The 14,262-nt window shown below is 39.4% G+C and overlaps 1 protein-coding gene across 4 annotated transcripts in view; it reads right to left on the bottom strand.

Moving 5' to 3' along the window:
- LOC145437896 (uncharacterized) overlaps positions 1-9,081 on the bottom strand; it is a 78,326-nt gene extending 69,245 nt beyond the window's left edge. Inside the window, exons 1-3 of one of the 4 annotated variants that reach the window (XM_080315281.1) lie at positions 8,300-9,081; positions 7,762-7,794; positions 579-701 (exon numbers count right to left, since the gene is read on the bottom strand). In XM_080315281.1, the coding sequence (XP_080171407.1) occupies positions 579-701; positions 7,762-7,794; positions 8,300-8,384 (241 nt within the window). In that variant the 5' untranslated portion in view covers positions 8,385-9,081. The remainder of the gene's footprint in view (positions 1-578; positions 702-7,761; positions 7,795-8,299) is intronic. The other 3 variants (XM_080315283.1, XM_080315282.1, XM_080315280.1) reach the window with 3 other exon arrangements.
- Positions 9,082-14,262: the final 5,181 nt, after the last annotated feature.

Below are 14,262 nucleotides of genomic sequence, written 5' to 3'. Positions count from 1 at the left end.
GCGAAGCAAAGTTTTTTAATTTGTAGTTATCAGGAGCTCTTTCCTTTTGCATTTATTTTAACTTTACACACCTTATCGTTATCATCCTTATAGCTGAAGCCTTACAAATTACATTTCATTTGCATTACTCAGCTTTGTCTATTCGTTTGATTGCATTTCATTACCTGTCATGTAGTCTATTCGTTGTTAGTCGTTGACAGTCGCTCAAACATTTGGTTGTTACCGGTTGCTTAATTTTTTTCCGTGTTTGTATTTTTCAGTACTCATGATTAGGAATAGTTCGAAAACGATCGAGTTTTTATTTATTTGAAGGGTATATTCTACGTATCATGAATGGATCATGAATAGCTTGTGATTGATACTAATTATGTCGCTACGGTTGTCAAAGGGCACCTCTCTACCGGAGGCGAGTTTATTATTAATGAATTACATGTTTAACAGTAATTGTAATTCTAATTTGATATTTTAAGCATGGAGTAATTAGAGTTGTAATGTGATAGAAACATGCTAGGGAGTAATTGTAATTGTAATTTTAATTTAACTGAATTAATGTAATTGATCCAATTCTGGTCACTCACCCGAGCAAGCGGTTCCGTTCCCTTGGTAGCCCTCGATGCAATCACACGTAATGGATCCGTTCGTCACCGTGCAAACAGCATTAACTTCGCAAGTAATATTATCAATGGCGCATTCGTCCAGAACTAAATAGACAAAAATCACTAGATTTAATATACATTTATAATACATGATGGATTTAAGATCCTTTGCATTAGATAGAGCATCATTATTACTGTTGAAAGGTATCGCAAATTAACCACTAGTCATTTATGTTGCATGGCACTGCAGGGTTAGAACTTCACAATTGAACTCTAGAATCAGTTGACATAAACGTTTCACTCGCAACATTGAACTTGATAATAATAATCACGGTATACCGTAATTTTCCGGATATAGTGCGCCCCCATGCATAATACGCACCCTTAAAATGGCGTGTAAATTCTGCGAAAAAGCCTGTACCCATGTATAGTACGCACCCTGCATTCCCAGTACATGAATAGTTGTGTTTTAGTACACGATGGTTTTCTGTTTTGCGATGTCACTGTCGAACCATAGTGTCCTATATGGTTTCGATACAAGCAAATCTCACGGCTCAGTGAAATTGTATCACGTCACAATTTCCATTTGGCTACAGCCAATTTGACGGTCATTTTTGACCGGCTTGCCGAGCATTAAATTTGGTAAAACGTGTATCAATCGAAAGCTGACTCTGCAGTGATTACGAAAATATAATTTTTATTCCGCTCGCAGCTCTGGAACCCCCACAATCAGCCTCGAAATTTTCATTGTTATGAAGATTGGCATTAGGACGCAATAATGCTGTCCGCTGTTTTTCTCTTGAGCTACTCTCTCGTTTCGCCAGACAGCATTGTTGCGTCCCAACGCCAATCTCCATAACAATGCAAAATTCGAGGCTGATTGTGGGGGTTCCAGGGCCGCGAGCGGAATAAAATTTATATTTTTTTAATCAGTGCAGAGTCAGCTTTCGATTGATACCCGTTTTACCAAATTTAATGCTCGGCAAGCCAGTCAAAAATGACCGTCAAATTGCCTGTAGCCATATGGAAATTGTGACGTGATACAATTTCACTGAGTCGTGATATTTGCTTGTGTCGACACCATATAGGACACTATCGTCGAACAATCATGACATAACCATCGCATCGCTAATCATAATACAATTACCGGCATTGTCTCTAACCAAGAGCAGATAGTAGACAAAGACTGCGAGGCCGGCGACGCGATAGTTCACGCTAGCGATACATGACATCTTGCGCACTAGGCCTATTACAATTACAGATGAGATTGCTCAGGCTAACGGTTATGTCGGGCGCACCAGTCCTGTTAGAGATGCGACTGATTACACAAGCGATTATATCTTGCGCACATGGCCTCTTGCAGTGTTGGGATCAAGTCAGTAACTTCGAGTCACTCGAGTCAAGTCGTGTCAAGTCAAGTCACTTGATTTTTGGAGATGACTCGAGTCAAGTCGTGTCAAGTCAAGTCAAGTCACGAGTCAAGTCATAATTCAAGTCAAGTAGCCCTTTCGAAGTATGAAGCATGATTACGTCATTGCATTTCGCTAGGTGTCTGAATAACAGATTGATTGGTCATTGATTCTGAAATGATGAACGAATATAGAGTAAAATATACAGGCAATAAGGGGCTGTATCGCTCACATATACGTGGAACTGTTAAACTACGTAAGTAATTGCATAGCCTCATTTATAGGTACCAGCTGAGATAGAGAATCGAGAATCGAATTGATAAGATGCACTACAGTACCTATTTATACATATTGATATGATGCAATTTGAGTCCGCACCAATGGTTGAGGAGTATATAAACTATATTCGATTTCAATTTCAATAAAACAAGAGGTTCGGTTAAGGTAAAACAGATAACAGAAATAAATATTTTGCTATTAAATTACTTTACTGCTATAGTTTACGACAACGCAATCACTTCATTTGTGGTCAATATATTTGTGACAGAACAATGGAGGTTCAGTAAAACGCACGATCATTGAGTGATTGGTCGCTCTCAATGGTTACACAAGTGTTTGGCGAACAATCCGAACATGCAAGATAAGGTGATTTTTTCTTGGTGACTTGAAATTAACTCGTGAATTTTGCTCCGAGTCACGAGTCAATCCACATTTCAAATACGCCGAGTCAAGTCAAGTCAAGTCATTTCAGCAAAGTGACTCGAGTCAAGTCAAGTCATACGAAAAAGGTGACTCGAGTCTGACTCGAGTCAAGTCATGACTCGAGTCATCCCAACCCTGGCCTCTTGTGTATGCGATTGTTCAGGCCTGTCGTTGACGCGATGAATCAGCAAGGATTGCAGCGCACGCTTGTAGCAATCAGCGACCTAATTTCGCTCGCGTACAAACGGCAAACTAACTCAGCAAGAGATCGCGTGCTGTGCCGTAGACTCTCGATAATTGGCAATACCCTTTTCGTTAATTAGCAACACGCTTCTCTATTTGGCAGCGCGTTACACTCTATAATACGAATTACGGGGCACGATGGCTAGAGGTGATGCGCGATTGGAAACAAACAAAGAAAAGTGTGATGTCAAGTTTTTGATCGAGGGAGATTTTTTCAAGGCTTGCTGTACCCATGTATAATACGCACCCCCCTATTTTAGGGCAAAAATAGGTAACATTTTGCGCATTATACATGGAAAATTACGGTAGCGCCGGTCACAATCATTTCAGGGATGAGAATGGTGGGATGCAGCTCTCACATTTGTATTGTAATGGTGAGCAATAACTGTACAGTTTGGCCAAGAAAATGCCGTTGAGCGATAATTGCATGAAAAGAAAGTATCAACAAGAAACTAGAACGTATAAAACAGAATGGGAGGTGTTTGCATTCAATGTAATGGAGGAAAGCCATAGTCCTTACCTGTCAAGGTTCGTTAATTAATTACAAAGCTAGTAACTGGAAACGTAATTACGAAACAAAACACCAATACTTTGTCATGAGTTACCCATCGAATACAGATATAACAAACCCAACAAAGAGAGATATACTAATATTACAAAACTGAAATCTTCCTTAAATGCTGGTCAGACTTCAATGAACTGTTCTACGCTGCCTTAACGTCATATGCGCCTGTTTTCAAACACCTTGCAGTCCAGGTGGAAACGCACGGACGGACTAAATTGGTATCATGAACTTTTGTGTTGTGGTCTATTAAAATTAGGATGGTATATGTGCCTGCCCACCCCTGGTATATAGCATACGGCGGCATTGTAGAGTACATTCGTAATCGAACAGCTGGACGCCAAATATTAATGTTAAAATGGCTACCGGAGGACTTCGCATTGCAGACAGTCCTTTTGGTTTTTCTGTTATCACTGTTTTCTGTGAATTACGTATCAATTTCTTGTCAAATATATTTCTTTCTCAGTCCAGGGGATCAGGTTAAATGATGAATCTGATTGCGGTTTGTTGTCGAACACTTTATGCACATAATTAATGATCATGCATCTTCGGGTTGTTATTTACCTCATTGTTGCAAGTTGTTTTTCCTTAACCTCGGTATACCGCGGTATAAATCAAACTTCCGCGCCCAAAGAACCGTAACGGATGGTACACGAAAACAGAACCTAACTCAGAGTATATCGTGATCATGAATCCTACTTTCCTATGTGTATAACTTCGTATGTTCCTACGTGCATGCATAATTTGGATTTACATGATTTCATCATCATCATCATTATTCATCATTGGTTTATTAGCAATTTTATCAGTTCAATACACCACAAAAAATGCGATACAATGAAAAGAAAGGAAGATGTCGAAGCGACTAGGAGTTGTCTATGGAATCGGACACCCTCCTTGGCCTAGGCGATGAAAAGAGGAGGCATGCACACTGAATGAAAGTAAAGAAGATAGTATAGAAAAAGGAAGCGACAAGAAATAGGGCGGCATGTCATGGGAAGCGAGATCGATAGGTACTCGATATAACGCGGTATGAGTCTGAGGTAGATTCTGGGGTCGCGTGCCAAGGGTGTATATTCACACCCGTATATCAGGGAGGGTACAAGGGTTGAAATGAAAACCCTATTCGTTGAAAGTGTAGGATTTATAGCCGGTAATTAATTCGGAGTTAGGATCCGTTGTCATGTACCTAAATTTGGGTGTGAAAACACACTTACTAAGTCTTTGCGCAGAGAATGCGGAAAAACTTTGTGAGACGCAAGCGATTCCAAATTGGAATTTCGTTGCGGAGTGCATCATTTACCTCAGCGGTTCGCATGTGTACAGTAATGTGCTTAGATTGCAAGCGCGAAGACAATATCTATATTCTACCAGTCAAAATGGAGAATAGATTACGAAACAAACAGTAGAACAATTTTATATTATGCAATACCCGCTTACCCGTCCATATGTTTATTTTAAGCCTGTATTAATTGTTGGCGACGAACAAATCGTCAATTTGTTTCAACGTTTAATGTACCCGGGTAATTTGATGGGTTCGCTTGCATATACTGTCCACGCGTTTGCGGTAGCTCTGCTCGATCTGACATCGGCGAAATGGCACAGCAAATTCCACTTCCGATAGATTACGATTATACGTTTCCTATATAGCTGTTATGTATTTTAATAACTAAAATCGATAGTTCATGGGTAGTGCTTTTTTAAGTGGCATAAGGAGTTTGAATGTGATCAAAACCGAGTTCGAGAAATAATTTCAGATAATGATGTGATAGTGGCGGTTCGTGACAAGATATCGTGCTCTGACAAGGGCCTACAATTTCGCGATTTTGCCATAATGACATCACAATGATATATTCTAGCATCGAAATGGACGTCATCGTATTAGCGTTAGGACCCCGGAAAATTATTTTGGTAATAAAGTAATGTCACAAACTCTGCTGATTGTCTAAAACAATTCACAATTATTTGATATTTAAGCCAGCTATGGCATAACGATGAACTACACAATCACTTCCGTCGTAGTCTACGATTCGTAGCAGTGTAACTGATTACTGTATCGGAAAGTCACAAGGACGGTGCTGTGGAGGTGAAATACAGGTCGAATAATGGCGAATTTCGAAGATGCCAATGCAAAGAAAAAATCACATGTTTGGCGAAACTGTTTTTTTTCATAAATCTACATAAAAAGCCAACTGCAACTCGTGTCAAGACGTTTTGAAAGCTTCAGTGTCTAGCACAAAGCGACTAATAACGCATTTAAGGTCCGTACAAATAATAGTAATTAAATCATGCTTGATTCAATCGGACACGTCAAAGAAAGATCAGCCAAAAATAAAGATGAGGAAGATCGATTCCTATAAAATAAATCGCATAAGCCTCGCATCGATGAACGTCTTAACCAGTTAACTACTGTGGCAGGGTTAACATTTATTCAATTACCCAAAGTGAGTGATTTCGTCGGACCTTCAAGGCTTATGGCTATGACTTGTCAAAATGACGCAACGGGTTCGTGACTTGGTGATCGAGCACAGGAAATAAATCCGTAAGTGTGTGGAAGAAGAGCTTATGGCTATGAAACGCAGCATTGGACGTTTTTTGATCACGTTTGACGAACCAACTTTTACACGAAACAGGCGGTACATGAATTTAAACGCTCATTATCCGAGTGGCATTCGGTCGCTGGGTTTCATTCGTATTCGCGGAAGCATGTTTTTGCGTCAATACTACAAGGAATAAATGTTGTGTGTGAAGCTTGTATATGTATTTTACTACTTTGCTGATCCCGGGAAATCCCGGGATTGAGAAGCGCAAATCCCGATCCCGGGATTTCAAATTTGATCCCGAAGTCCCAACCCTACATCTTATTCAAGCGAGTTTTCTGCCCACGAGTCTAGCTGTGCCGTGAGAGTACACGTTTCTACTGTCTCATTCTCGAGAGAAAGTCCCGTAATCATCATTCTCTCGAAGAATAAGGCACAATTAATTAATTCTAATTGCGTCGCCCCCCTCCTATAGCAGTAGTCGGGAACCTTTTTTGTCTGAAGAGCCCTGTTAGCCCAATATTTTATATTTTAAGTCCAAAAGAGCCATACATGCCAATCAAATACTACGTCACAATTGAGTATTCGTGATGTCATGGTAGTACAAATTCCAACTCCCTACGTGAGATTAATTGTGGGCGTCATATTTTCTCTGTGAAACTGCAATCATCCTGTGGTAGCGCAATTCATCGTAAATAGCTGGGAATTTATAATAATAGATATTATTCTAATATAACTTTAGCACTGATTCTAAAAATCTAAATATTGATCGACTTCTTAATTCGGCGGCAACATAAACGTTGCACTACACGCCCGTATTTCAAATGCATTACTAGAAAGCTACTTATTAATGACGCACGTGGGTGGCAGAGCGTTGTTTGTAATTTTGATTTGTAGTTGGAATGGCACCTTTAAAAACTAGATCGTCATATAGGCGTCCCCATGTCATGCTGTTCTCTTTGATCAACCAATGTGTGGTGCCATCCAAGATTACTCAGCGCGCGATGACGGGTACATCGAATTCGTGAGGGATATTAGCCACAGGCGCTAATATATTTGAGGATTTTGTAAAGTGGTCCTGGCCCTTGACCGTGGATACGCCATCGCCTTGACCTCACAAATACATGTTTATGCTGCTACGAGTATAATTATTCTAGCCGTTAAGAAAACTTACTAACAAGTTGCTGAGATATTGATAAAATTAGGTACTAAATTGAAAATATGTCAAAGAGCCATATCTTGTACACAAAAGAGCCATATACGGCTCACAGGCCATAGGTTCCCGACCACTGCTATAGAACATGCAGATTTTCATCCACGAGCTGATTGCACCAGCAGACAAATATGTGGAATGGTCTTCAGGTTTCATTCATCTGGGACATCACATTAACTCTGCCAGACAATTTATAATTCATTGATATGCGGTAGAGGAAATCGGTATAGGAACAACACATGAGATTTGAGCCTTAAAAAGGCCAATGCAGGCATGCGTGTATACGCTCACGCACTCGGTAATGTAATTTAGTTTTGTTTTGAAATAGACATTGATGAACATCAAAATAAGTAATAAGTATCTGCATGCATACCGAGAAACTCTAAACACTAGAATCAACAAAGTGACTATCTCATACTCATAAGCCATTGGTGTAAGTCAACTGTATGTTAATACAGTCAGAACGTGTTGATCTATGTTAAAATCGAATTCTCACCGAAACCTGTCGTTGATATCATGTCCGTGGTGCCTGTTGAACAAAAAAGAAACATTACACGAATCTCCTTGTTTTTAGACATGTTGTCGGATATAATTTGCGTATGACGAGTTTCCGTGATACTATTCAGAGTATTTTTAATTTTTGAATTTTCAATTCACCCACCACAGAAAATATCATACGTGTATCATCAAGGCATGACATCAATTTGAATATAAATTGACCTACAATATTTGCGCATTTGAATAACAAATTAATGCATAGCCTGGAATACTGCTGATCTAGAAGCCAACGAACAGATAAATATGGAAATGTGGTTGCATGATTGCAATTTCAAAGACTTTGTCATAAAATTAAACTGCATCACTTACATGTTTGACCGAAATTGTTATCAAATGCTGTCAGATTGAGTCAAAATGTTAGGCGGCCGTGATATAAACCCTTAATCATTTCACGGATATAGGAGTCGTGAATTAGGCGATGGATTTCTAACGATTCGTATCACTCATGAAACAAATACAAAAAATATAACACTCACTTTGAGCCGACACGACAGTCTGTGATATCAGTATTGCTATCGATCTTAGGATCAAAATCCGTGTGGTACATTTGCTATTTATCATTGCTGTCTTATTCAATTATACTAAATCCTGCTATAGTGTGATGTTCATGAAGTAGCGAAACGATAGTAGCTAGTATTATCGCGCGTATCACACACAATGGCATGTCACTCAGTCAGTCATTGATTACTAATCGGTTCTGCTTGGCTTATCTCGAAAGTCACTCCACAACCACGAGACAATTCAGGTGGCGACAAGAGTAATGTTCACTATAGAATACCAAAGGTAATTGTCGAAACAGTCCGGGGTTATGTTCGATAATTATCCATTACGCAATGACCCCATTCTAACTGGCCCGGCAAGCTTGATGTGGACTGAGATACCCCATCGACAAACGTAACGACATCGGATGCCTGCTCATCATAGCCCTTGCGTGCAATATTGGATAACCAATTACGATGCATTGCGAGGTATACAAGTGTAGTCAGATCAATTTACGTTCAACCATACCGCCGAGTCCTTGGTGAATTTGAGTCACAAGAAAACTTGGCAATCGTCAAATACATTTTAGGCCTATTGCTCTTGGTTTCTCTCGGTATTTGAATTCTCAACTCGCAAGATTTTAAATTTTTACTCACGCTCGCTTGATTGAATAATGGCTGCTATGACCCCTTCAATCGAATCCTAATAATCACTAAATATCGTTTGCAGAATTTTACAAACAAAATCAAATACGACGAAAATTCTTCATTATTGAAGTTTTAGTTTCGAATCTTGAGGAAGTAATGACATCTGACACAAATATGGAAATTATCGACTAAAATTTGAATGCTAAAGGCACGAACAAAACGGTACACCAAGGACACACACAGTGAACAGTTCCCTGTAACTAATTACCAGAATAACGTCAGTCTACGGGAAAATCACTAAAACAGGAGAGCACAATACAATGACTTATTCAAAGAGTAGGTGGAGATGATTCGAACAGATATGAATAGGACTGTGAAACAAGATTCACGAGTAAATAATGTTCTATTACTAATTACTAGCCCCTTTCAAGTCAGACTCATATGACACCAGCGTGTAATCAAAGCCGGTATAGACACTGGGACAAATCACGCGCGTCACGCTTGAATTAGGCTCGCGGCTTTATTATCGTCGATCCGGCTGCAGCGTCGATTCAGGACAAAATCGGTATATTCTCGTGTTTGGTACCGAGACGAATAACAAGTTCGTCCTACTACGCTTTGTTTTTTGTCATCAAACCTATGTCAAGTTTCAAGTTCGACATTCAATGATGAAGATAGTAATTTCGTTGCTGAAGTCGCGCGTGTTTATAGCTGCACGTTTATCTGGAATCTAGTCTACCGCATAAATTATTTTGCGACGGTGGTATGATATATCTTGATCATGTCTTTAAACACAGTGCTACATATCAGCGACTCCAAAAACATTCACCGATTACAGAAAGGCCGAATTTCGTGTCAATGACAAATAAATTTATCACATCTTCGTCATATTCAAGCTGAAAATAAGCTGGGCAATATCTATTTTCGTGAAAATAAACAACGCTGTAACTTGCCGTAAATTTCACTCAAGGAGGGAAGAGGGTGCTGATCTACCTGAATTTGTTGATTCAATACATTGAAGTCACCACACATCCGTACTGTTACGTCGGGTTTAGTGAGAGCTGCCCAATCACAGAAATTGGTTCGCAGATACCTTTATTACACCTAATCTATTCATTTCGCGTTGGGTGTCTGATTTCGAGGACTACTCCTACTAGTCATTTCGTCATTTTCCTATCTTTTCATTTTATAGTAGTCCTGTTGTGTTTGTAATGAATGTAATGATGTAATGATTTCTTAATAAGACCGATCCTAAACAGCTATTTGCCTTAAGAAAAGCAACGATCGTGGCTTGTCTATCACGGGCGTGGTATTAGGTTTCACGTGAATCGCCTCTTTTGTTTGAAGCACTGAACAAATACATTAGAGAAAAAACGTATTTCCTATCTTCAGTTATAGGCCTACCTATTACTAGGGATGGTGCGAATCTTCATCGTTTTCGCAAAGATGTATTACCTCGCTTTCAATATCACCATTCGTCGCTGTAAAATGGCCTTGACATTACTAATAGCGTGCTCAGCTCAAAAAAGACGACAGCGGCAGAGGAAACTGAATCCACCTCGACCTTACACTAGCAGTTAGCAAGTCATGGTCAACCCAATGCAGTGGTTATCAACCGGGGCCCGCAGGGACTTTTAGGGGTTTTGAAAATCCTATAAATTGGCAAAATGGTTGATAACCTGATTTTTATTTTATTTTCAAGTTAATTACCGGCCAGTTTCGCTTCATTACTGCTAAAACCTCCCTCACACCAATAGAATGACCGTCTAAGATGAAATATCCTACCGTGCGGAGTCATTTTTCCCAAATAGCCAATATTCTACTGATACAAACATATTGCTGTTTACTGATATTTTGCAGGTATTTGTGGAAAAGTTGAAATAGTAAGGTCAATCAGCGTGACATAAAAATCTCTGTAAAAATCTATTGTCCTGTGATATACCCATCCACTATTCCAGAACAAAAATAGCATGAGATTATTTTCAGGAAAAGTCATTTTTTGCCATTTACCACTAGCATGCAGTAAATATTTGCACGAGAAAGTGGCATAATAATTGAGCTAAATTTGAACTAAAACTGGGGGGTCCGCGAGGGTCAATGACGGTCCAAAAGGATTCGGGAAGACAAAAAGGTTGAGAATCACTGACATAATGGATCTGCCTTACGCTCGCGACTGACAGAGCATATCCAAGACGTCTTGACACTATCAAATCAACAACCTTTCACCGTCCAGTCGCAGCAAAGCGCGGCCATATATCGGGTGCAGGGCATACGACAGAATACACATCATGCTATATTCGATATATATAATTGATAGAGTTGATTCAGGTAAAGCAGTGATTCTTATTAAGAATATGTATCACGCGTGTTTAACAACAACAGTTTACATTGATACAATGCATTTTCATCTTTACTAATAGGTAATAGCTAATCAGGTTCCAAATATGAGTAGTCGACAATGAAATCGTGCGCGCCGCGGCGTCTATCAAGTTAGGAATGTGGCCCACGGCTCATTTTGAGTTGGCGACCCCTGGTCTAGACTATGCCGGACAATGCATTCGAAGTACGACTGTTTCTACATTGATAATAATCAGAGTGCAAAACGGTTTTCTCTACTATGATCAACTGCACCACTGAATAAGCACAAGATGCTAACTACCTATTTGTAGTCTATATCGTTATGGATGTTTTGTGGTTGCCGACCAAGCTCACAACAGCAGAAAGTCTCTAAATATTCACAAACTGAAATATGAATATTTCGAGCAAAATTTTATAACAGAGCAACTAAAAATTTGGAAATTGGAAAGGTGCATGCTCGTTTAGTGGTAATATTTGTAATGTTGATAGCGCCATGCCCCGAGTGGTACGAAATTAAAATGCGAAGAATTTCAACCAGCGATACGATATTGGCGTGATTGTAATAAATGAAAAGGTCGCCACTCCGCAGTATGAAACTTACCAAGGTTCGTTCATGAACGCGAACCTCTAACTTTATGAGGCGCACAAAGAACGCGAACGTGACTTCACCTTCACACAATCCCAACCCGTTATGCTATCTAAAAATTGTGAATACTTTTATTGTTTCAAAACAAGCTCTTCGGTTGCATGTCAAAAGGTAGTGTTTTGAAAATACACACCTTCGATTTGACACGAACAGGACATGAAAACTTTGACTGGTATAGGATATATGGAGGGGAGGTGATTGGAATAAATCGCGTCACGCTTCCGCGCGTCACACTTTACACCAGGCAAATATTCTTCATTTTTTATTCCGTTACTGCCGACTTACAGCACGGCCCACTTCTAGGCTTTTTGTAAGACATCGCTGACGCGGATGAGGTGGCGAGGAGGCGCTTAGATAAACCTCCAATGCCTATAGGTATAGGAAAACGATACCTTTGGATATGCAGAGGTGGTCAAAGTAGTGAAGAAAGCTACTCAAGTAGAAGTACAAGTAGCGGCGAACAAATCTACTCAAGTACAAGTAGAAGTACTTCTGCCATAAGACACCTAAAACTACTTGAAGTAGAAGTAGAATTGACTGACTTTAAATCTACTCAAGTAAGTAAGTAGTTTTGAAAACGGTTTGAATTCGTTCGCATGGACTGTAAAAAATCTGCAAATTGAGTTATGCGGAAGGTGCAGAGAACTTAATTCGTATTGATGCATCCAATGAGGTATCAATTTACGACAGACTAAGCATTCGTCCCTATCATGGGATGAAAATTATAGTATTAATATAAATATGCGATACCCTTTGTTTACTAGAATACCCCGTTTTAGAGAATATAATGGCGTGGCGTCCTACCCCATACTATAAGGCCCCAACTTTAGGTGAAGAGCAATACGGAGAAATTGTATCGGATACGGTTTCAACACTTAACAAATATTGTGGATCGTAAAACTTATATTCAGTGTAGCTTTATTTTCGGGAAATTGAGGCATTTACCGCACTTGCTTTTATGCTCAACATGTATATTCTGAAGACAAAAGAACTGAAAGTAATTAGAACCAAATGTATGATACTCAGAATTGAAAGTGAGCACACAAATACCACTTCTAAAAAGCGGAAAATATATTTCATGTCTTTTGTCAATAGAGCTTCAAAGGTGATCTACTAAAACAGGTGTAACGTTCAAAAAAGCCGGATTTTCCAGATTAGCAGGACACGTCATGGCCGGCTAGAATACGATATGATAGGCAATTGCTAGATTGCGAAACGGTGGTTTCAAACGTTATAGTGGGCCATATTTACTGTGATGAAATATTTGATATGGGCGACAATGCGGTGTGCGCGGAACCAAGCAATCCGGTACTTACATTATATTCACTGATACTTTCGTGAAGCATATTTTTCACTCCACAATTACTGTGCGCGAAGCACAACAAAATTTCTGGGCTTGACTTGACTTTTATGAATAGTGAATGTTGGTAGGCCTACTCCGTGAAAACAGCCCCGAAAATCCTCAGGCTATCTTTTCTATTGGGGGATTAAACTACTTCTACTTGACAAACTGAAAGTAGTGAAAAGTGAGTAAGTAGATCACAAAATATTACGGAGTAGAAGTAGAAGTAGATAAAATCAGATATACGTGAGTAAGTACCAGAAGTAGAGGAAAACTACTTGGGTACTTGTAAAAAGTAGAAGTACTTTGTTACTGACCACCTCTGTGGATATGGCAATGGACAATATGGCACCAAACTTATAGAGAAATATATTTATCAACTAACATATCATGTTCACCTAGTCATTTATATCCAGTAACTCATCGGTAAGTTCTCCGGGAATGGTGTCATGTCTATTTCAGAAGGGATTCCGTCAAGTGGTTACGGATGTATATTAGTGTTCGTGAGACTGACAGCTCGAATCAGACTTCAAAATTTATATTCGAAATACCCGACTTTTCTTGAAACCGCAACAAGAAATCGAAGTAGCAATATGTTTACATCAATTGGATTAACCGTTAAACAATTCAGTCACAAGCAATGATTGAAATGAGTTTGCACAAGGTCCAGACGCACAGTAGGATGTTTATCCCAAACAGCCGCTGAGATGAGAACCCTGGTGTATTAGCAGTTATGAAGCAAAACCGCTTCAGATTAACTTATTGATCAAGCCTAGGTTAGGAGTTTACTTATTTGGTTACTATGAATCATGTCGCATATTCGCAGATTTCGTGGACATCTGGAAATGTTTCGCGGACTGCAGTTGGAAACTTGAAGCACACCTAAATTGTATCTCATAGATGTGTATAGGGGAGCAGTGGTGCATCATGTGCATCATATCAATTTAATTCAACTTTCTGAGGTCG

The sequence above is a fragment of the Botryllus schlosseri genome, chromosome 4 (genome assembly GCF_051294905.1).
Source record: "Botryllus schlosseri isolate E-star chromosome 4, Bs_hap1, whole genome shotgun sequence".
NCBI lineage: Eukaryota > Metazoa > Chordata > Ascidiacea > Stolidobranchia > Styelidae > Botryllus > Botryllus schlosseri.
This window is presented reverse-complemented; position numbering and strand designations above follow the sequence as displayed.